This window comes from Coloeus monedula, assembly GCF_965178545.1.
Source record: "Coloeus monedula genome assembly, chromosome: 2".
Lineage (NCBI taxonomy): Eukaryota > Metazoa > Chordata > Aves > Passeriformes > Corvidae > Coloeus > Coloeus monedula.
This window is the reverse complement of record NC_138782.1, coordinates 1,032,359-1,054,939: the sequence shown is the minus strand read 5'-3', so window position 1 is coordinate 1,054,939 and position 22,581 is coordinate 1,032,359. Positions and strand designations below refer to the sequence as shown.

General features: G+C 43.9%; 1 protein-coding gene across 1 annotated transcript in view; it reads right to left on the bottom strand.

Moving 5' to 3' along the window:
* CFAP61 (cilia and flagella associated protein 61) overlaps positions 1-22,581 on the bottom strand; it is a gene marked incomplete at both ends in the record, with an annotated part of 88,035 nt that overhangs the window by 53,206 nt on the left and 12,248 nt on the right. Inside the window, 8 exons of the mRNA XM_082299550.1 lie at positions 7,499-7,633; positions 9,472-9,678; positions 10,926-11,003; positions 11,332-11,458; positions 14,527-14,666; positions 15,868-15,907; positions 18,987-19,177; positions 19,528-19,619. Coding sequence (XP_082155676.1) covers positions 7,499-7,633; positions 9,472-9,678; positions 10,926-11,003; positions 11,332-11,458; positions 14,527-14,666; positions 15,868-15,907; positions 18,987-19,177; positions 19,528-19,619 — 1,010 coding nt within the window. The remainder of the gene's footprint in view (positions 1-7,498; positions 7,634-9,471; positions 9,679-10,925; positions 11,004-11,331; positions 11,459-14,526; positions 14,667-15,867; positions 15,908-18,986; positions 19,178-19,527; positions 19,620-22,581) is intronic.

The following is a 22,581-nucleotide window of genomic DNA, read 5'->3' as shown; positions in this document are numbered from 1 at the left end:
ACTTTCAGAGAGCTCAGTTCTCCTCCGTTTTTCTGGGGAGAAAGGGAAGGACAGGAAGGCACAGGAACTTGATCAGAGCATTCAGGCTGGCAAGGGGGTAAAGCACATGGCTGGCTCTAGTCCTCTGACAGCAGTCATTGCTACCCAGGTCATCTGTCTACGGCTTATTCTCCAAGGCAGAAGGAAAGAGCAGCAAATACAAACGTGGGTTTTGGCCAAGGACTGACCCCATAAGCTCCACATCCCTCTGAGAGAGGAACAGGCCTGTCAGCCCCTGGGGAAAGGAGCCCTATGGTAACCTCTGGCCTGAGCACAGGAACAGCAGCCAAGGGGCAGCTTGCACTGGTCTCTGGGAACACTGAGCCAGCCTGCAGAGGCAGCTGCCCACACACAGACACTCAGCAGTGACAGGAGCAGAGCCAGAGCTGAGAGAAGGCAGAGGCAACCTCACAGTGCCTGAGTACAGACTCAGGGCAACAGAGGCAGCAATTTAAATATACGGAACTCATTGAAAAACATAAGAGAGGTATAAAGTTAAAAGCTTGGGGGGGGAAAAAAAAAAAATCGTAACATTTCATACTGAAAATAATGAACACGAGGTAACAAATAATAGTCCAGGATATGAGGGGAGATTGATCAGTAGGGTCACAGAGTCAACGTTTTAGTGACAGCGGACATAGCTCTCCATTTTATAACAGTGAACATCACCTTTCTGTGGCAAAAATGTCTGCTTCCTCCTTACAAGCTGGAATTATCAATCTAACAAACGGCTTTGAAAAAGCTGTAAGCCAAGTCTGACCTGTTTGTAAGCAGAAGTGCCTATTTCAGCTTACTGCAAATGTCATTAACACCTGTACAGCACTGACACCACGCTTTCAAAACAAAGATAGGTCATCTTACTTTTAATTTCACACATGCACATAAGTGGTAAACACTCCTGTTAATGATGCCATCTGGTGCCTCCCATAACGGCGTGACACTCAGCCTTCCAAACAAAATGTAATGGCAGCATCGCACAAGCCCCACTGACATTTACAGTGAGGAAATTTGTTATCAGCCTCGCTTCAGAACGCCTGTTTGTGTGCCTACTGGTGCTATAAAACCATCACCTTCACCAGCCAAGGGGAAGAACAATAAATAATGGATTTTCATCCATGCATATACTACAAAAGCATTAAAAATTCATTACTCGAGCACACGAGCATCTTAAGCAACAGTTACTGCTTTAAAAATTAATACTACTCCCCTGGTTAAGTGAAAACTATCCACACCAAGCCTTTGTTTGTAATCCCAATGTCCACACACAAATTGTAACACAAAGGAACTCTGCTGTTTTAACTTTGATACATGAGCCTTGATATTTAAAAGGCAGGGAATTCTCTTGCCCATCCTCCCTAGGCTCTCTGCTATATTTGCTCTTTCTTATCTTATTAGAGGCCTAATGATGGAAAAAAAAAACCAAACCCAAACCGTCAAAAACCTTCCATGTTTTAGCCATATTCAGTACATTCCAGTGCTTCAACTAACTGCACATAAATAGAACTGAAACTGCCAAAATATACCCCCTAATTGCTACAGGTGTTCTACCAAGCCAGCACACACTTTGCTCCAAGGCAGACAGTGAGAGGGTAAAATAGCAGTGACCGCTTTCCCTGAGTTACTCCAGGCACTGCTGCCCCAGAAGCACCTCCAGGAGCAGAGCTGGCTGTTCCTGTGGTCATGCCCACAGACCAGGATGGGGAATGGCCAGTGCCCAGGATGGGCACACACTCCAAAGCAGAGGCTCTGGTGCTTCACAGCACTCGTGCCTGTCCCTCTCTCCACCTTCTGGGCATTTCTCTTTGGATAGGTAAGGTGACAAACCTCGTTCTACTCTCAGCTGCAGTCAGGAGCAAAGAGCTTTGTCTGCTCAGAATAGACTGCTCTGTGGTAGCCTCTGTAGACAGCCTCTCCCCCATGTTTTAAAATCTGATTTTAAGTCCTTGTTTTTGTTACCTTCGAATTACAACTGATCTAAAATTTTCAAGCTGTACACTGCAGACTGGCTGGGACTGGACAGCAAGGTGCTGTTAACAGTCAGTCTATCAGTTCTGAGTCCTTTCTGCTTCTCTGCCTGCACAGCTCAAGGTGATGGCTTGTGCTAAGTCTGGGCAATAGTGAAAAGTTCAGGCAACTGGTAGTGAACTGGCCGAAACACCAGAAAGTAGAAGCCACAGAGAGTGAAACTCCCCAGGAGTTTGCTGGAGGGGACATCAGCATCTAGGGATGAGTTTTCTATACAAACACTCATACAGATCGGTTTCATACCCTTTTTTTAAACGAGCTTCCCCACAAGAGAAAGTTTGTCAAGTTCAAAAATGTTTTAAATTTTTTTTCTGGTTTTACCTGATAGCTAATTTCTCCTTTTACAAAACATGGTAAATATATAGTGTTTTAAAGTACTGCAACTTTATAATGGACATAAAAAGCTCACAGAACAGAGAATCATCCAGGATGGCTCCTACATTCATAAGTCATTTGAGTAGTGAACATACACGGCAATGGAACAAGTTGTAAGATGAATCTAAAAGCAAGGATTTATTTTCTCTCATGTTCTTGTTTTAATTACTATTTTAAACTGCTCTCAGGCCATTTATTCATAGCCTTTACCATAAGCATCATCATTGGAATCAGACAAACACAAAAATACCTCCACACTGCACTGGAAACTGTTGAGTTTGCAGTGCCTTGGCCTCCATTTTGCATTTGAACCTCACACTAAACTAACTAAATTTATACAACACTTCACAGGCTTCTGCAACTGTTCTGCCTTTTTATGAGCTGGAGCAGAAAAAACAATTCTGAACTGTGCAATAAAACCTGACAGCTTGAACACAGCCATGAAATAAAAATATAATAAACCCAATAGCATGAATAATAATAAAAGGGCAAAAACAAGGAAATAATTCAACAGATGTGTGACATTTTTGTTCTTCACTGTGGATCAGTTATTCTTGTTAATTATATCACCTATTCTTCCCTTACGTTGATAATTACATGAAGCAGATGGAGAACAGAATGCTCCCAGATGGTGAGAAAGCAAACAAGTTTATAAATTGTTTATTTATGAAGAAATAATTAAAAATTATTTCATTATCTATAGTTTTCTACTCCACCAATAATGACATGCACCGTGAAGGCCAGCAGCACTTTATAAGATATTCAGGATTCTGTTGTAACCAACTGTTTTTCGTGTAACATGACTGCAGTGACTGACAGATGTGCAAACCACAATAATAATCTAATCTGTTTTAACAGCGAGGGAATTTAGAGTTTGAATCTTTGGATCTCCTGCCAGTTGGCGCTTCAGTGCCGGTTGCTGATCCAGAATACAAAAATCAGAGATTTTCCTTTTGCTCTGGCACAGTTGTACAAAGTGTTTGATCTAATGAGCAGGCAGAAGCTCTGTCAGGTCTGTGCCCTGAACCCCAGTGCGGTAGATGTGTGGCCGATGCAATTCTGAGCCAAGATGTGGCACCTCTGCCACACTTGCTACTCAACAGGTATGCCAAAGTCTGGACACTTCAGGACTGGATGCAAATCAGCAACTGAGCCATTCCAGGGGACTGCAATAGGAGACAGGCACACTTAACATCTCCTGCTTTGTGCTTTCTCAGTCCAGTCTTACCCAATTTATCCAAATCGCTTTAGCAGAGCAATGTGAGACAGAGTTTGGTAGGAACAGACACACAAAATCAGCAACAAAATGTATTTGCAGTCTCAAGGCACAGGAAGAAGTAAGGAAGAATTTACAGCCCTTCAGGAAATGGAGCCACTACTTGGGGAGTCACAGGGTTTCTGAAGCAAAGATGAAGCAGCACCGAGTTGTGGCTCAAGAGAAAGAGTGAAAAAACTTGTGATGACCTTAAAACCTACGGCGAAGTGCTCATGAAAAGGATGGCAAATAGGGGAGGAGCAGGGAGAGCTCCTAAGCTCTGTATTTCTCTGGAGTCCTAGTCATTTTAGCAGTAAGCTAAGAGGCAACACAAACCAAAAGCCTGTGTCAAACCAGAAACAAGATTGAGCCACAGGGAATGCCACAAGGGCCTGGGGAGAACAGGGCAAGTACAGAACTGCAGGTAGATAGCCACACAGGTAGCAGTCAGCTGTGGGTTCATAGGGTAAGTTTCTGGAGTTTAAGAGTACATCTCTCCAGCTGACATCCAGCTCTGCCAGAGAGCCCACGGCAGGAAGGACCTATGCTTCCTTCAATAGCAGAAGACACAGCTCGTGCTCCCTGCATGAGACAGGTGGGAGCAGTTCAGGAATCCGTGGGAGGGTGACACATGGCACTTCCCCCCTTGGTGGTTTTTCCAGACACCACAGAAGAATAGAGAGTTGACAGAGGGACAACAAGAACAAGTTATCCCACATTGTGCTCATCTGTCTGTAATAACTGATCCAGACCTACAGGAAAACCACCTCTCCAGCAGAGCCAAGATCCATCTGGACTGGCAGTGCTCGGGAATTCACTGAGAGCAAAGCCTCTGTGGTTCAGATTGCTGCTTTCTCTTCTTTGGAAAACAAAGGAAGAAGGAAGCAGGAAAGCGCCCGCGCGTGTCCTGGTTGAGTTCTGTGCACTGGGTCCGTGTTTATGAGTGAATTCCCTTCATGCCCTAAGCAGGCTGGAATGTTCTGGGGAGACACAGACTGATGGAGCCCCAGGGCTCCCACTGCACACTTGCTGAGATACGAAGCCACTAACAGCCCACAGACATCCACACACAAATTGTGAGCTGTGCCCCGACACAGAATGGCTGAGCTGCTCAGCCCCAGGCTGTTACCGGGCAAAAAGACACTCTGCAGCTAGAGAAGGAGAGCAAGAGCTCGAGAAGGGCTGGAACAAGAGGAAGGCAGCTGAAAAAGCAATAGATGAGAGGCAGATGTTGATTTGTTGATTACTAGATATCAAGGGCATCTTCTGGGTATCAAAGCAAGAATATCACTACAATTATCTCCATTACAAGCAACAGACACTCAAGCAATCAGTTAGGGCAGGCAATCAATGAAAATTTTACATTTCTGAAATCAACCTGCATTTACAATCTTCATCTTGTAGCTCACGTGACAAATCCTGCCACTACTGCAGAGCCCTCTAGAGCAGCAATTACAGTGATAACCTGCCCTCCAGCTCTTGGGAACAAAGCGGGCATGGATTCGCCTCTGGAGGAGCTGCTTTCAAATAGGAGAGGGCAAAGCCCCCTCGGTTTAAACCAGCTTGGTGAGCTGGGATAGAGACACGGGATAAAGAAATGAGGAGTGGTCTCAAATGCCTGAAATCCCTGCTTGCCCAATCTTAACATCTCGCAAGATCCTGCCCTGATCTTGTTTAAAAGCACAAAACAAAGATGATAGGAGACATTTTCTCCTTCCTCCTCTGCAGGTGCTGGCCTCAGACATCTTCCCACTAATTCCTACTCCAGACTCTTTGTCTGCCTTTCACCTTTCTCCCTCTCTTCTCCACACTTTCCTCACAGCATTGTTCTCTCATGTCCTTTTCCCCTCACTTCCCAGCCCATGAGCATCTTCTACAACCAAAATGTGCTTCATCTTGTCTCAATGTATTTCATAAGGTGACAATTCTCAGCCTTTCCATTCTGCAGAGCTATCACATTTATCTCCTTGGTGGGACAGGTTGTTCTCTGCCTTACAGATTGCACCTTACTGTTTACAGTAGGTCTGAGAAGCCTTTTAATCACTACAAAGAGGCAGAAAGACAATATTGTGCCTACTGAAACTGGGTTGTATTAATTTACAAAATACACCTCAGTTAATTTGTAACTTCACTACAGGATTTGGCAGGGTAGTGCAAGATTATTGATGGGGATCAATCTTCCCTTACAAGGCATCTGAGCAGAGAGAGGGCAAGTGCCTTCTGCCTGGCTGCTACCCAAGGTCTAAAAGCAGCACCATCTCCTTACTCCTATGAGCACACTCAGTTCACCGTGGCAGGCTGCTCCTCATGTTACAAAGCTTCCCAACGTATGGTGGCCAAAGGTCGCTTCATTCACTCGACAGAAGAGTCAATTTAGCTTTATATGGTTTCAAGTTCGTGGTATTTCAGAGAAGCCAGCAGCAGAAGCAGACTAGCTTTATCCTCAAGTTACCACCCAGCACTTAGCCCCAGATGTCCATTCTGATAGAGCACAGTCTGTCAAAAATCTATAATTCATGCAGAGACAGATGCACAGATACTTACACAGTGGCTGGCCTTGAGTTGGGGTTTTTCCAGTACAACTTCTTAGCAAAAATTTCACACATTCTACTAAATAAAAATTCGAATCTGAGATTTCAAACCCTTATGTCACTACCTACGCAGAGAAACTCAGAAAACCTCAGGAGGAACCTGAGCAGACAAAAGATTTGCAAATCTTTCAAACACAGGAAATATGTGATTTTCCAGCTTCAACAAAAATGCTAAGATGAGCTCTTTTAGTAAGAGAGCAATCACTTTAAAGATTAGGAATAAGAAGCAGTTTAAAGAAAAGCATCAGACAGTTTATTCTGCAGAGAAGAGAAGATAAAGGCAGGGATGCGCATGCAGAAAGAAGGCTGTTGAACAAAGCCAAACTCAGACCAACAGCCTCAGCCATGTTCTGGATTTCACTTTGCCAGCTGCTGCCTAATTAAGAGTTTTAGGTGCCAAAACCTACTGACTAACTGAGAAAAGGACAGCACTAAAAATGTTATATGGAAGCCCATCTCAGCCAAGTAGAAGTTAGTAGACAGACATAAAGCTCCCTAATTATATTTCTCCACAAAATTACAACTACCTACTGAGAGAATCCATCACTAATTGTGGTTTTCCTAACATTTCAGCTTCACTAGTTACTCTTTTGAGGAATCACCTTCACGTCCAATTTTAGTTACTTAAAAATGTAAGAGAATGAGGTGTAAGTTACTTAAAAAATGAAATTTTAGGAGCCTTTTCATTTAGAACCTCCAGACTGCACTAGTTCTTTGCAAATAAAACAGTTGGCTAGTGAAAACAACCTCTGCCTTTGCTGTTAAGTCATTTGGCGTTCTAAGGGTATCTCGTGCATGGAAGAAACCTGACTTTGGGACTGAAAAATAAAATGTACTTATGCAATTTCTACAGAAGGAGTCAAAAGCATGACATTGTCTTTTTTCCGCTTGTGGAGCACAGTACCTAAGTAGACCTAGCAGGAGCAAGGGCTCAGCAGTAGGCAGAGCATTTAGAAGGCGCTGGGAGGCCGTGACAAAGTGCTGCCATCGTGTCAGCATGGAGTGGGAAGGGCTCTGCTCCAGTGGGCACTGTGTGTGACGGGCTGCGGGCCCAGCCCAGCCAGGGCGCGCGGCAACGGAGCGGGATCGGCCGGCACGGCCGCTGTAATTAAGGAGCAGCCTATGAGCACGGGGAGGCTAATGCCAGCCCATCTGCCAAGCCCTGCACGAGCTGGCACCGTGCCTCCCGCCTGCTGCCGCTGCTGTCACCCACCTGATCCTTGGAGACCTGCTCCGACGGAGCGTTCACGCCAAGCTCTTCCAGAGGATAGACAATCTGTCGTCTCGGCCGCACGGGAGCCATGTAATGAAGGGCAGATGTCAGGGAATGGGCACAGGGACGCTGAAACTGAAAGACAGCGATCCATATTTCAGCAGAGAGAATGTCAGAGCAGTGCATCACAGATGTCTGCTGCATGGCTTTGCAAACACACAATTCTTAGCTCTGTTGGCTAAATCTGAGACAAAAATCAGCAAATAAACAAACATACTCAGAGCAGAGGAATGAATTGCAGATAATTCCTGACACTAATGAAGATAATTATGAGAGTAATTACATTACTATCTCTGTGGGAATGACAGATAAACAAGTGGTTTGGTTTATGGGATTTTTCAGCACAAGTATTTTCCCCAGGAGGATATTTTTCTCCATAGCGATCATGAATCAGCTTGATTTGACCTCATTAAGCTGTGTTATCTGCTCACTGCTAACCTTTGCTCGCTTGGCAAGGAACGGAGATGAATTTATATGGAAATTCTATACCGACTGAAATGTCTGGTTCATCCAAGTGATAAATGTTAATAAACTGGCAGAAATTTGAGATGAACAAAACCCTAATGCTCATCTGAGCAGCCTGGATCATTAGAAATAGCTGTATCTGTCTATTACAGCATGACTGGCTCTGGCGTAACTTACAACGTGAAAGGGAAGAAAATGAGAGAATTACAGGAAATACAGAATGAACATTAATGCAAACTAAATTACACTCAAGTGCCATTCCATCCACAAATATTAAAAACTTGAAGTTACTACATTGAGAATTAAGTAAAATACCACACTTACCACTTATTAGATAATAATATTAGATAAGCTAAAGTAACTTAGAGCAACTCTGTAGCCTGGTAGCCTGGAAACAGTCAACACAGGAATCACTGCTAAGATTTAACTTCTCTTCCATCCAGGGCCATTAAACTGCATTTCTGTGAGTGCCTCTTCAGAATGTGAGAACCTAATGCCACGCAGGAACATTGGCTCCTCACTGGAACACTTAGAACTCCACAAAAGTGCACAGGAAAACACATCCATTTGCAAATGTACCCAAGTCTAACCTGTCAAAAGTTCACACATGAAAGTCAGCGGAGGTTTCAAAACCACCCGAACCACCACGGAGAGAACCCATCTCAGTCACCATCTAAACACCAGGTGCCCAGTCCAGCCAGCCAGGCAGAAGCCTGCGCTGGAGGTGAGTCTCCAGGGGAAAATTCCGTCTATCCTGAGACAGGCAGCTATGACCGATGGATGAACTGCCCTCAGGATGCACCATGAGCTTCCATCAGTGGTACCAGGAGCCCAGGCGATGGGGCTGAGCCAGACAGCAGCTTCCCATGGCTACACAGGCTTGAAAATGTTACCTTGCACTCCCTTTTCTGACGTGAGACTGATGGCAAAACACATATGTGAGTATTGCTGAATTACGTTCTTCTTGGAAACGGATTTTCTCCATTAGAAGTTCAGTTCTTACCGTTATCCCGTGACACAGAAACACAAGTCCCCCTTCAAAAGCCAGTGAGGTGCCTAGGTCCCACTGACTTTCGGTGAAACACAGTCTAGAGAACCTGAATCCCTTTGGAAGGGTTTTTATAAGCCACCTGGATGCATTTAAGGTGATCCCCTCGCATTTACTCAGGCTATGCTACCCTTGTGCTGGGCAGAGTGCCAAGGACATTTCCACTCTCTGCTCCCCCCCCCTCCACACCTTCCTGAAGACTGGTGGACACCACAGACCAGCCCCGCTATGCAAGAGCTGTGTCCATGGGTCCAGAATATGTTACGCAGGAAGAAAGTACAGTTTGCTGCAGATTGCCAAGAAAATCCCTGCTTGCAGTCATTCACAGAAGCAAATAAAAAATAAAGCGAGAAAAGGTGCCAATATTTAATACAAGAAATACAAATTACTTTCTCCTTACCTGGCCCTTCACACATTCTGGATAAACAGGGTAGTAAAGAGAAGATTTGTGACCCAAGCGAAGAATCTCCTTTAGAAAGTATTTTGTATAGTGATGAAATACAGGATTTAAGACAAAGTGGCAAAGATGTCCATGTTCCTCTTGCTGGTGATGATTAAAACGAAGAAAGTCCTCAATGTTGTAGTGTGCTTGAATATACTCAATATCCTGGAAAATTAGGAATTTGTGAGTCAGCAGTGACCAGCAGCTACCTTGACAGGATTTGAGCAAATACCAACCAATGAGTCACTTTCTATCAATCAAGGAACTACATTTGAACACTGAAATCAAGTGTCTGTGAGAGCTGTTCTCGACTAAGGGCACTGACTGAACAGACTTTTCTTGAAAATCTTTTCATTGTATCAAAGCCTCTCCTTGCAGCTTGCCCTTATTTACAAGGACTGCACAGCTGACCCTTTCCCCACAACGTCTGATACAGGTTAACAGATATCCATGGAGGGGAAAAAAAAACCCCACCTGTTTTTCTGAGTTCAAGGCACGGAAGCCCAGGCTGTCCCTCTCACCAAACTCCAGCTGAGAAAGGGAATTCTACAGAGCAGAGCTGTGTAGAAATGCCCTCTGACAAGTGTTCCCTGTTAAAGTGATAACCTGATATTTTTGCACATTTATTCACTCAGTCTATCCTCTTAGCTCTTAATATAATCAAGAGAATTACTCTTGGAAACAGGAGTGACTCTTCTATTGTAAAAACTAAGCATTAGAACTGCTGAACAACCTAAAATCCACCTTTTCAGTCCTAGCAGAATACCACAAAAGTAATACTTGGAGAATGTTTACTTTTCAATAATAATGTGCAATGTCTTCTATTACTCCATCAGAGAATAGGCTTTTCTTTGTTTTCAAGTGCATGATTCACAATCGTTCAGAACCTACTGTTGGAGAAAAAAGTTATGAAAGCAAATCTAGAAGGAGAATTACTGCTCTTTGAAGGACTTGTGGCAAAGCTGCTCATTGACTTGGAAAGCAGAAGGTAAATAGGTGATTAAGCACATATTTAGAGGCAGAATGGCTTTGTGCTAAAGCACCAAAACAGTGCAGGAGGAAAACTTTCAGGACACAGCAGCAGCTTATTGAAAATAACAGGATAATTTTTTTTATCTGTGTGTCAATCATTATCTACAAAAAGAGAAGTAATACAGTGGACACAGGCTGGAGAGAAGGGAGCTTCTAGAAGCAGCATTTTCACAGACGCTTTGTTAGGCACACATACAAGAAAAACCACTGCAAAACCATGTCCCTAAAAGACGTGTCTTTTAAATATCTCCAGGGATGGTGACTCCACCACTTCTCTGGGCAGCCTTTTCCATTACCTGATCATCTTTTCAAGCACAAAACTCAGCCTTTAGTGTGAAGACCAAGCACCACAAAGCTCATGGAACACAAACAGAATTTACCATTTCATCCCTAGTGACAGAAACACCAACGATTTGATCCAAAACTTCTGCTACAAAAGCCCGTACTGGCATCCCATCCTGCAATGCAAAGGCAACAGACACACATTTCCAATTCAGCAGAATCTCTTTTTAATGGTAACTGTATTTCACCACAGAGTCCCAGTTAAAACACCTTCCTCCCAGCGCACCTCCCAGGCACCATCCCGGTTTAGCCAGTCCGCTCCCCACGAGGGCCCCGTTTGAGCCAGGTGTTGCTGGACTCTGGACCACACAGACCTTTCCTCACTGAAGTTTCAGTTTGGATACAGCTGCTGCAGGAGTGCTACACACTCAGCCACCACTTCAGTCCTGTGTTAAGTCCTGATCTCAGGACAGAACTGAACACATATCTGCAACAAATACTCACCGGATCTTTGCGAGCCTCAGTGAATATCTTTGAGTCATTCCATATCTCTTCATCCAAGCTAAGAGTTTCAACGAGCATTTTGACACCCTGTAGGTCATCGATTGTTGCTTTTCTTACGTTAAATGACCTAAAAAAGGACAAAAATAAAAAAAGAAAGTTGACTCTGTGACAAAATGAAAACAACTGCCAGGCTTAAGACAACACATCCTTCATGACCAACCACATCTTTCAGAAGCTGTAACTGATTGCCAAATGACTCTTGTTCCAAAGGCAGATATTAACTTATTGCATGGTAATAGAAAAGATCAGATTATCTACTTGAGACAACTCCAGAGTCCTGCTTTATCTGCTATTAAACACTCAGGCCAATCTGTAACTACAGGTATCACCTGTCTTCCAGTGAGTAAAAGTCAGCAATAAAGGGAGGCAAAGAACCCTAAAATGAACGTGGAACCTGTAGCTGCACATTGCAGCACATGGGGAAAAAAGCAAGATAAAAACAGGGAAAGACAAGAAAAAATGAGAAAAGGAGAGAGAAAAAATAAAACTGAGACAAGTGTCATGGTATAAAGTAAAGCAGGAACATCAATTTCTCCAGGAACAGATTACCAATTTTTGTTTTAGGCTTTGATGCTTCAAACAGTAACACGTGAGGATAAACCTACATGACTGCAGTGCCTCTGCTAAGTGTGGAGTGCCAGTTAGCAATCACACAGCAGTGACGTGGTATCAAACTGCCTGTGCCACACACGGAACATCGCACCTACAGACAGCAGTGACCTGGCACTCGGCTCACTTACAGACTGCCAGCAAACATCTTCCCACCTACTAATTAGGAAGAAAATTCACCTCACAGTGACAGTCTACAGCAGCTGAGGAGCTCTCCCAAAGTCTGTCAGAGGCAGCAACCCCTTCCTGGTTACACACAGCTCGTGTAACAAACACTTGTGGAGTGCTGTTCAAGAAGCTGAACTACAGCTTCAGTTCCAAGAAGTAAGTCCTTTCACCCACGGATGAAAACTTGCAATTCATGTAGTATAAGTTTTTTTATTCCTGTTCTTCTCATTTTCAATTTAAAGGTGGATATGCTGCTCTTCAGCCTCAGTCACGCTGAGAGGCATTTTGTGGAATATGGATTTAATGAATAGCACTGGTACCTTAAAAACCCTAAATTTACCAAGATTCTGGTATGTTATGAGAAATTTCACAGTTCAATCCACTGACCATTTTTCAGGCTCAAAAGCATACATTTGGTTACTAAATTACAAACTAATCCTGAACTTCCACAGCTTTTCACACATTTCCAGTGTAAATTCCAAGAGCCAACAAGTGCTGAGGATGACGGCCAGCAGGCCGTGGTTCCCTCTGCAGCCCCAGTGTGCCATTCTCCTGCCGCTCCCCAGCCCAGCTTGGCCCCCACCCATGCCCCAGAGAAGGCAGCTGTGCCTACAGGGAACTGCATCTCAAACATGACAAAACCAGAACATGTGAAAAGTTGAAACTGCGTTTTTTTAATAGGCAGATGCACCAGCTCCACCGTGAGTACGGAATACGGGAAGGACTAACCAACGTCTGTACTCATTTCTCTCCCAGCAATGAATTAACTCATTCTAGATCCTCAAGTCCTTTGACTGCTCAGAGACAAGGACACTATTATTATTATTATTATGCTTTTTAGTGAAAATTGAGGGAAAGTATCCATTAAGCACCTCAGCCTATGCCTTGTCATCTATTTTTTTCCTCCTTCACTGTTAAGTAGCAGACTCACAGCTCCATTTGCTGCACTCTTGCTTTTTGTGTACTTAACACTTTTTCTTATTCCTTTTACTGCCCGTACTAATCAGGAGCTCATTTTGTGCCTGTGCCTCTTCCAACTTTGCCCTTTCAAGTCTCCATACTCCCCTCTTCTTACCCTGTTTTTCTTTTACTCCATTTTCTGTGACTTCACTTGCATGCTTTTGAAAGCCATAGGTGCAAGTACAATGTATTGATCTTTCACAGATTTTGGTTATTTCCAAAGAGTATCTGCCGCAGCACCCTGTGGGTTTTGTTCTGCAGAAACTTTCCAAAAGCTTACTCTGGCTTCTGTAAAGCTTTTCTGATCCTGAACCTCAGTGAGCAGCTATTTTTCCTTACTATCCTGCAAAGCTGCAGGGGGATTTGGCAAATGCTACCGATGACCCAATTTTGTTTTCATGGAAGGGCTGGTGTCAATTGGAATTTGCACAATGTAATCAGAATAGTAACTTTTTTTTAAAAAGCCTTGATAACAACTTGAATTTTGCCCAAAATCACAAGAGGACATATGACTTCCAACCCTGTTGGTGGATTACTGAGCAGCTGGGCCTGAGATTACCAGGAATTACTCCAGTGGCTCTCTCTCCAGCCAGCTGGACTCTTACTCAGGACCCAGAAGCACAGTTTCATCCCAGGGTAAAAAGCTTCTGCCTAGGTCCAAGAGCAGCTGGCCAGTTCCTGCATGAACTATTTGTGTACCACCAAAGGTGATTAATATGCAACTAAACCTAGAAGTATTTTGCTAAAACCACACAGTATTTAGCTACATTAAGATCAAAACCAAAAAAAAGAATCTCTAACTATGCCACAATTTAAGCTTGGTCTTTGGGCCAGAATAGGCTTGCTATACAAGCAAAGCTTTGGAAAATTCATTCCACGTAACAGAAGACACAGCAAGAAAGGTTTGGTGTCCTAGTTCAGTGATATCTCAGCCTACAGAGTGTTCAGAGCATCACAGAAACCGAAGGCATGAAATAAATGATTCAACACCAAAAGTAAAAGAGAAAGCATGTATTACAGATACTCAACAATGTTACTGCTGTGATCTGTACATCCCAGAAACACATGACAACAGTTCTCTTAAGAAAGCTACAGCATATTTCCAAGAATTAAGTTACACCAGGCTATCAGGTGTCAGTGTCACACAACCTGACCCACATCCCCAAGGCCAAACACAGCACCATGTTTGTCTGCTGGCCTTGGCCCACAACCAGGCAACTTGGAGCTGCTTGTCTGCACCGATGTCCACCTTCCCTACCTTAGTGCTGTACATACAAATCCCAAATGAATGCTCTCGCTGCGCTTGGGCTTTACTGAGAGGACACTCCACACAAACACTGGCAGCTGGGTCCCACAGCAGCCCGGAGCACAGCAGTGCTGTCCCGAGGAATGACTCACGTGAGCAATCCTGCCCGGTGGAACACGTACAGCTCCCGGCCCAGCCTGGAAGTGCAGCAAGGGACAGCCCGAACAAAGCTCTGGATCAGGGGGAACGCCGGGACATGATGCGGCACCAGGATGACGCACAAGTCTCTGTCCTGAAAGAGATTGGCAGGCCATAAAGGTGATCTCTAAGCTTTACCCAAAGCCCTCGGAGGGGACAGACAGCCCTGAATGCGGGGCTTACACTGCACACAGCCAAGCATTGCTCTGCCTGGGCAGCACCAAGGAACCAACAGCTCAGAAATGGCCTTGCTTTAGGCAAACTACGGGGTGAACTTTCCTTACTAATCTGGTGATTCCATAGTGACATTTTGTTTCAAAGACTGACGTTGCTGGATGGATAAATGGCATAAATTTGAAGCATTTTCTGGGTCCACTCTCTCTAGGAACTCTCTTTGGTGGTAAGCAGTGTTTTTGAGTGTGCTGTTCTTAGGGCCAAGTCTGTGTCTCTGGTACCCAGGGCCTGACTCTAAGGCACACTGCCATGCAGTTACTTGCTACAAGACTCTGGTGTGCATTAAGAATTCTCAGAAAGTGGACTTGGTTACCTCAGATAGAGCAATCGCATGGAGAATTAGCAGGAGATAGCTACTGCACCGTGAATCCAGAGTACCACTGTTCAGTCTACAAGCAAATACTATGAATCTCCTTAATACCACTGTTTTATAGGATTTTAATCCACCTCCTTACATTTTTTTTTCCTGATTTGGCTTTTAATTTAGGTACATTCTGGATCTATACATGATTTGAAAAGAGTTTGAAGCATTTCTTTTCTAAATCTGCATCTCAGAGAAGACCCGATGGAACATGAACTAGATAGACTGTTTACAAGAGCATGTAGTGACAGGGAAATGCCTTCACACTGACAGAGAGTAGGTTTAGATTGGACAGTAAGAAAAAGTTCTTCCCTGTGAGGGTGGCGAGGCCCTGGCACTGGTTGCCCAGAGAAGCTGTGGCTGTTCCATCACCAGAAGCATCCAAGGCCAGGTTGAACAAGGCTTGGAGGAACCTGGGATAGTGGAAGGTATGCTGCCTATGGAAGGGGTGGAACTGGATGATCTTTAAGTTCCTTTCCAACCCAAACCATTCCAGGATTCTAGGATAAACAGAGATATGCATTCCATGAAGTCCAGAAGCAGCCAAGGAGGTGAGTAGCTTGGCCCAGGGCAACCAGGTCCAGCACACTTGTGTGGGGCACAGACTCCCTGGAGCAGCAGACCCAAAACCCCTGGCTGCCAGCTGCACTGCTGTTCCACTGCACATCACACAAGAAACTCCAACTTCCATTATACTCACCGGGAAAACACTGAAAGCATAATGCAAAAAATCCAGTGACCTGCAACCAAGAGCAAATATTGGTAAATAAAGCACATACCAGACTGCTCTGATGCACTGGGATATTGACATCCCTGCAGTTGCAGGGACATTCGTTCACAGCCGATCAGACGACCCCGATAGATCATCAGTAATCAACTGCTGATGTGGCATGCTGCACAGCGATTTCTGACTTCTAGAGCTTAAAGCATCATTATTAACAGGAATAACCAGAATGTTTGATGTAGTACACGAGGCTCCTCACTAAAAGGGCGGGGGGTAGGAACAAACAAAACATTGGCTCTCATGGTGTTGACTCCAACCTCTTCAGAAGCCATTCCTGGACTGTCACAGCAGCATTAGTATACAGCAAATATTAATTCAGTTGTTGCTATGCTCCACAGTATTTTCAGCCAGCACCTGTGACTGAGCTCTGTGACTTTCCACTCAGGAAAACCTGCCCGATGTGCTCTGACAGACTAACAGGAACATCAATACTTAGAATTGTTTTACAACACTTCTTTCCACTTCTCTCCCACTGACTTAGAGCTATCCCAATCTCTTCCATGCTGACAGCAAATTGTGACATTTCAGTTTAAAAAGACTTGAGAAATCTCACCAAAGCCCTGCTGTTTCTCCCATGTGTAAGGATATCAAAGAGCTCAAAATCCAGTTATGCTGAAACTTCATAAAACATTTTTCCACCACACAAGAGGTGTCTTTTGAAGAAATTCAATACAGATACAACTCACCTATAAATACTGATAAATCCCCTCCTCCTTTCAGAACTGTAATTAAGCTCCCTTTAATTACCTCTTTAATAATATTACATAAAAGAGAAATCATTTCTAATTGCAATATCCACACTCGGATGTAAACTTAAAGCTGCAAGTACAGATCAGGATTGGGGTGCGATATGTTCACCTATTCAATACATAATTAAGACTAGTTAACAGAACAGCTAACCAGGGGAAAGGAAAATGCCATTGCAATGTAGTTTTCTCTGTGGTATCCAGGGCCTTGCTGGCAGCAAGGACCACAAGACTTGAGGTGGGAGATTTTTCTGGGGGCTTAGAAAAGATCAGCAGATAAGCCAGCCAGCAGTTCAGTTCCTTCACATTTCATCTCAATGCACTAACAAGTCACACAACAGCTCTGGATTTAGGAGATGGCAACACTTAGCAGCTTCACTGGGTAACAATTCCCGAGGAGCAAACTTCCCTCAGGGCTAAGATGCAATCACACCCACACTTCAATCACACTACTATTTCTGGGTCCGTGCTGTGCCAAGGCCAGCAGAAACTCCCTCAGGACAAGATTCCAGGCTGCAGTCACCATCGCCTCGTGCCCTCCTTTACATGTATTTGCTTTGCTAATATTTCTTTTACAGGCAGGTGGATCAAGCAAAGGCAAGCCAGAGAAGCATCCAAGCAAAATGTTTGAAAACACCAAGATCGACAGAGTCCTCAGCTCTACATGAGATAATCTCAGGAAAAGTCTTCAGACAGGAATGCTATCTTCTCCAGACACCCATCTTGGAATCCACACTGCTCCACAGATGTCTCCAGGTGAAAAAGACTGGGACCACAGCATTGAATGATAAATGCAGTGAGAAATGTCTTGAACAGAAACAGACCTGGATACAAAGCACAGAGCATCAAACGGGGGCAAAAAAGGCACAGATCCTTATCCCAAGCAGGAAACTATGAGCAGAGAACTCGAGAAGCCTACAGTGAGATTATTTCCTGACACAGGTCTCCACCACAGCTCCGAATTGCTGCTTCAGTATAATGGAGTCATTCCAGAGCAAGCCTCACTAACATTTTAAAATAAAGCCATCTTATTCTGCAATAATTACCTTGCTTGAATTTTTACACCGGACTGGCCATCAATTAACTGTTCTGGAACAGTCTCTCTGCAGCGCAATTGTTCTTATCACACATCAGTTGATCAATGCTTCTAAGTACAACGCAGACTTCTAGCACTGCATTTCACTAATTAAACTAGTTCTTAACAAACTTGAGCTATATTACTGGGTATATATCACTTGGGAAATAGTACCCAAAAGACTATGTCTTTGCTTTGGTAACTTTGGATATTTGCATTTGCAGCAGATTTGGTGTTCGATCCCCTTGAGTAGGTGTGCTCCTTAATCAAGAAACAGCTCAACAAATAGAACCAGTTTTCCAGGAATTCTGATTTTTCTTCCCAGTGAAGTTTACCCTTACACTTCCTCTATGCCAGAGGAGTTCAGAAGTTGGTACTCACCGATGACTACTACTACTACAAGTAGATACATGTTTTTTCAAATGCTATTACAGATGTTGAACTCATCTATCACATCCTTAACTCCTGATGCCTGGTGTCTGCAGACATGACATGGATTTGAAAGCATGGAAGATCCTGGGTGTGGTCAGCTGCTTCATCTATTCTGTACCTTCCTTTCTACCATCAGATCAAAAAGGGACAAAGTTCCTGGAAAAGTTTCTGCTGATGTGGTTGAATATAGGTTTGCTCTTTGAGTGTGGAGAGAAATTTTGGAAGGAAAAAAGGCTAAACCCCATTTACAGCCCTATTCTAATCCACCAGGATCTAAGAGTCCAAGGTCAACAGCAGCAATCATGTTAAAAAACCTTTTGTCTCCCCCAACCACAGAGGATTCTAGAAAACAGAAAAATTTATCTCAGTGGTTGGAGACAGTGTTTAGAATGGGAACATTTCCCTGCAGAGCTAAGAACAGCTTTATTTCCCCATGCAGTGAGATAACCACTACTGTAACATGTAGCTCCTCTTGCAGCTAGCCAGCTTCAGAATGAGTGTCTCTATAGAAGGAAGAAGCAGCCTTTTTCCACAACCTCAACTCACATTTTTTCCAACAAAAATGAATTCTTCACTTTTTGCCCCCACAGACCTACCAGAAATAGGAAGTTGCAAGTGGAGGTTGAAAAACTATTACTGAAGGTAAAAGAAGCAGACAAGAAAGAGGTCAGAAAAAATCCCACCTATCTGCAGCAGGTGCTGTCACTTTCTAATTTGTCCTAAAAACATAACCTTGAAAATGGTTATTAATGGGAAAGCAGTGACTATTCCTCTATACTTACCTTGTTTCATACTTCTCATCGATACAAAACAGACGGATACAGAAAGCATTTGAAGCTCCTCTGTACACAGGATGCAAATCCCCATCCTCATCAGATGTCTCCAGGAGAGGTGCTGCTGAGCCTTCAGAGCCTGTGGTGCTGACATCACCAACCAGCAGTTCAGACTGGGAAGGGGCCACGGCTCCACCCTTCTGCAACAATAACAGACAAGGGATGACTTGCAACATTTCACAAAGTATTTTCATTATTTAAGCCCCATCCTTTCTCTCCTCTCAGTGACCCCTTTCTTCCCTCCCTGATGGCTGCACATGGGGAACTGGATGGGCAAACTCACCCTGACCAGTAACACTGACCCCCTCCCTCCAAGACCCCAGCCAGAGCAGCTTCTGACCTGTGCCCCACAGCAGAGGCACGTGAGGACCAGAGCAGAGGACTGGGCAGGAGGGGAACTCAGCAGGATTTGCTTGTCCTCATCTCTCCCAGCCTTGCTCCATATATCAGCTCGGAGAGGGATCAGCACGGCTGGGTACAGCAGCATTACCTGCACAGCAGCATCTGCACCAGGAACATCTCCCAAGTTTTGAGAAGAAACAGGCTCTGGCTCTTGGCTTGTTTGGTTGCTTTCTCCTTTATCTGAGCAAAGAAAAAGAGAAAGTGTGTAAGGTTTAGTAACGCGAGCTCAACCCTCAGAATCACAATGATAGCTGGAGCGGGCCAGGCTACCTCTGTCAAAAGATTTCATTTTAACCAGCACAGTCAAAACAGACCCTCCTATAGTTACTTGGCTAGAGCTTCATTAGACTACTTGATTTCAAAGCAAACAAAAAATCCGGGGAATTGGTTGTAAAATAAGACCTGAACAAGACTGTTTGGGAGCAATTCCTATGTCAAATTTTTACCCTATCTGAACTGAAGAACAGGAGTCTGGTATCTTCAACTCCATGGGTGTTGCTAACTTGCTTTCTGGTGATCATAAGGACAAGCAAGGGCTCTTCATTCTCAAATCGGTTCTCCTAAAAGAACTGAAATTCAGGTTAAATCCTAGTCAAACCAGAACTCTTACTGGTACAATAAGGGACAAGAAACAGGGATTTTAATTCCTTTATAAATTTTACACAATAAACTCTTTGAGGTGTAGGTGTTGCTGCTGAAGAAAACACATCAAGCAAGGACACCCTTGCATTTGGAAGATCCAGTAACATAAGGAAGTCAAGGTTTCTGAGCTCCAAGAAGAATAAAAAATAAGCTTCAGAAAACAACAGCATTCATCCCTTCTCCCTCTGTTTGCCTTGGGACACCCACGTAAGCTACCTTCACAGACAGACATTTCTTCACACAGTAACGGGCACTTTTATTAAAAATACCTCAAAGGTTTAAAATAATTTAGCCAGAACTATTTAGAAAAAAAAAAAAATCTTATCTCAGAATCTGTTTCTCTGTCAATAAAAGAGTGCAGATGCAACATGCAGGGCAAGGGGAAATGCAGGGGGTAGAAATCATGGGTTCTCTGGGGGTATCACAGATGTGAGCCTTCACAGAAATGATCAAATGTCATCTCGATTAACCAGCTCCATTTCTCATTACCAACAGCCTTGCAGGTGTCAGAACTTAATTAATACAAGTCTCTTGTTGTCATGTAAATATTGATATGTTGTTTCTGACTTTATACTAAAACACAAATCCTCAGTGGCTCCACCATCCACTCCTGTCAGACGTGGCTGCATCGCTGTTTACAGACATGCCGTACACGAGCGATGGGAAGAACTGCAATATTGTCACTAAATCAAGTAAGGACCACAAACTAAGAAAATTAAAATAATTCTGTGATTGCTGGGTTGTTAGCTGAGGTACAGTCAGCAGGATCAAGAAGCCAGTTCACCATGAGGCCTGATGAAAAGCCCTTGAATCATTCCCACTGCATCATGTTTTCTAGCAACTAATTCATGACACCATATAGAGTAACAACCAAATTACTGTAATTACCCTGAAACCTAAGTGGCATATCAGTACAGACTGTTGTATACTCTTTCATTATTATTCAGTATTGCATTTTGAAAGGAAAAATAATGTCAACCTGTGGTCTCTACTTAAAAGCTAAAGAGCTTGAAAAAATATCCTTTTCATATGTAGGAACATAAAATTACTCTACAAGGGAATGCAGCTTGCATTTTAAAATTTCCAGCCTTCAGATTCAATAAAGCCAAGCCCAGATCTTCTATGGATGTCAGGTCACTGAACCTGCACTGTCCTCACAGCAGGACACCAACCAGCAGCAAGTTTTCAATGCAGTCACTAAAGCAGCCTTCTTGGAACGGGCACGGCTTTGCAATATCCACAAAGGCAAACTATATGGGACTAACACCACAACAGATTTCAAGGATACAGCCTGGCCCTTGTGTTGGAAAGGCTTAACAATGGACTACTGGGATGCAACTCTTCTGTTCTAAAATGCGCAACACTACAACAATAGTTTTAATTACTATTCAGTGATAACGGAATTAATGTTCCTGAGCAGTGAACAGACAATCTTGCTATTAGGTTTCTAGTGGCTCTCTCTAGGAATAGCACCAGAGTCAGGCTCTCAGCTTATGATACTCAAGTTTCTCCTCATGTGTCCAAGATCATTAATGATTTGCACTCAAACTACCTGAAAGTCTACAAATAATTATTTTTTCCCCAGAGCTGGCTTTGTCATGCCAAATAAAGGGACACTACTACTTTAATATGTCTTACCTGAAGGCAACCCACAGGACTGCAGCTACCATCAAAACCAATAACGTTTTTAAATTAAGAGAGAAAAGAAGAGAGATAAATTCACAGGACTGCTAACCACGCTGCTTAAAACATTTCTGAAAAGCCCTCAAATGCCAGATTCTCAGGAAACTGAACAGAACAGCTGCTCATGCTAAGTTTTAACATATAGAACAAGTCCCATAGATTTCCTAAATGATAAAAAACATCAACAGCTGTATTGTTAAAACCTGTAACCACATACTCACTGAAAAGCTCAGCAGCACACAATTTGCCACAAAACATGGGCCTACAGCTTGCAGTCCCCGGAGAAGGAAAGGGGACACCAGAACCAGAACCAGCCCCAGGACAGGTAAGGCTGAGAGGGAGCCCTGGAGGTCACCTTGCCCAAGCCCCTGCTCGAGCAGGGTCACCCAGAGCAGACAGCCCAGGACTGGGCTCTGGCTCCTCAGTGATCTCTCTCCCTCCTCAGTCTTGTTCATCCTCCTACCCATGTCTGTCACCTCTTCCAAACTAATGCTCCTGGAGCAGCAGGAACACAGGATCAAACAGGAGACAGGCAGCTTCCTCCGTCTCCTCCGTGCAAGATGCTTCCTTGCAGGGGAGGGGAAGTCCACAGGAGCAGCTATGAGACCTGTTCCTCTCCCTTTTCTGTTCTGTGACTGCCAGCTTCGATGTACCAGCTGGTGACAGCCCTGCAGCTCCCTGGTTGCCTTTTTTGCCTGCTGCTTTGTGTTCAGAAAAGCAGATACATAACAACCTAATGGTGGAGGGGTTTTATTCCATTACTGATAATTAGTAGATAGCAAAATGTTGCCCTTCTGCACAAAAAGCCCTTTGACAC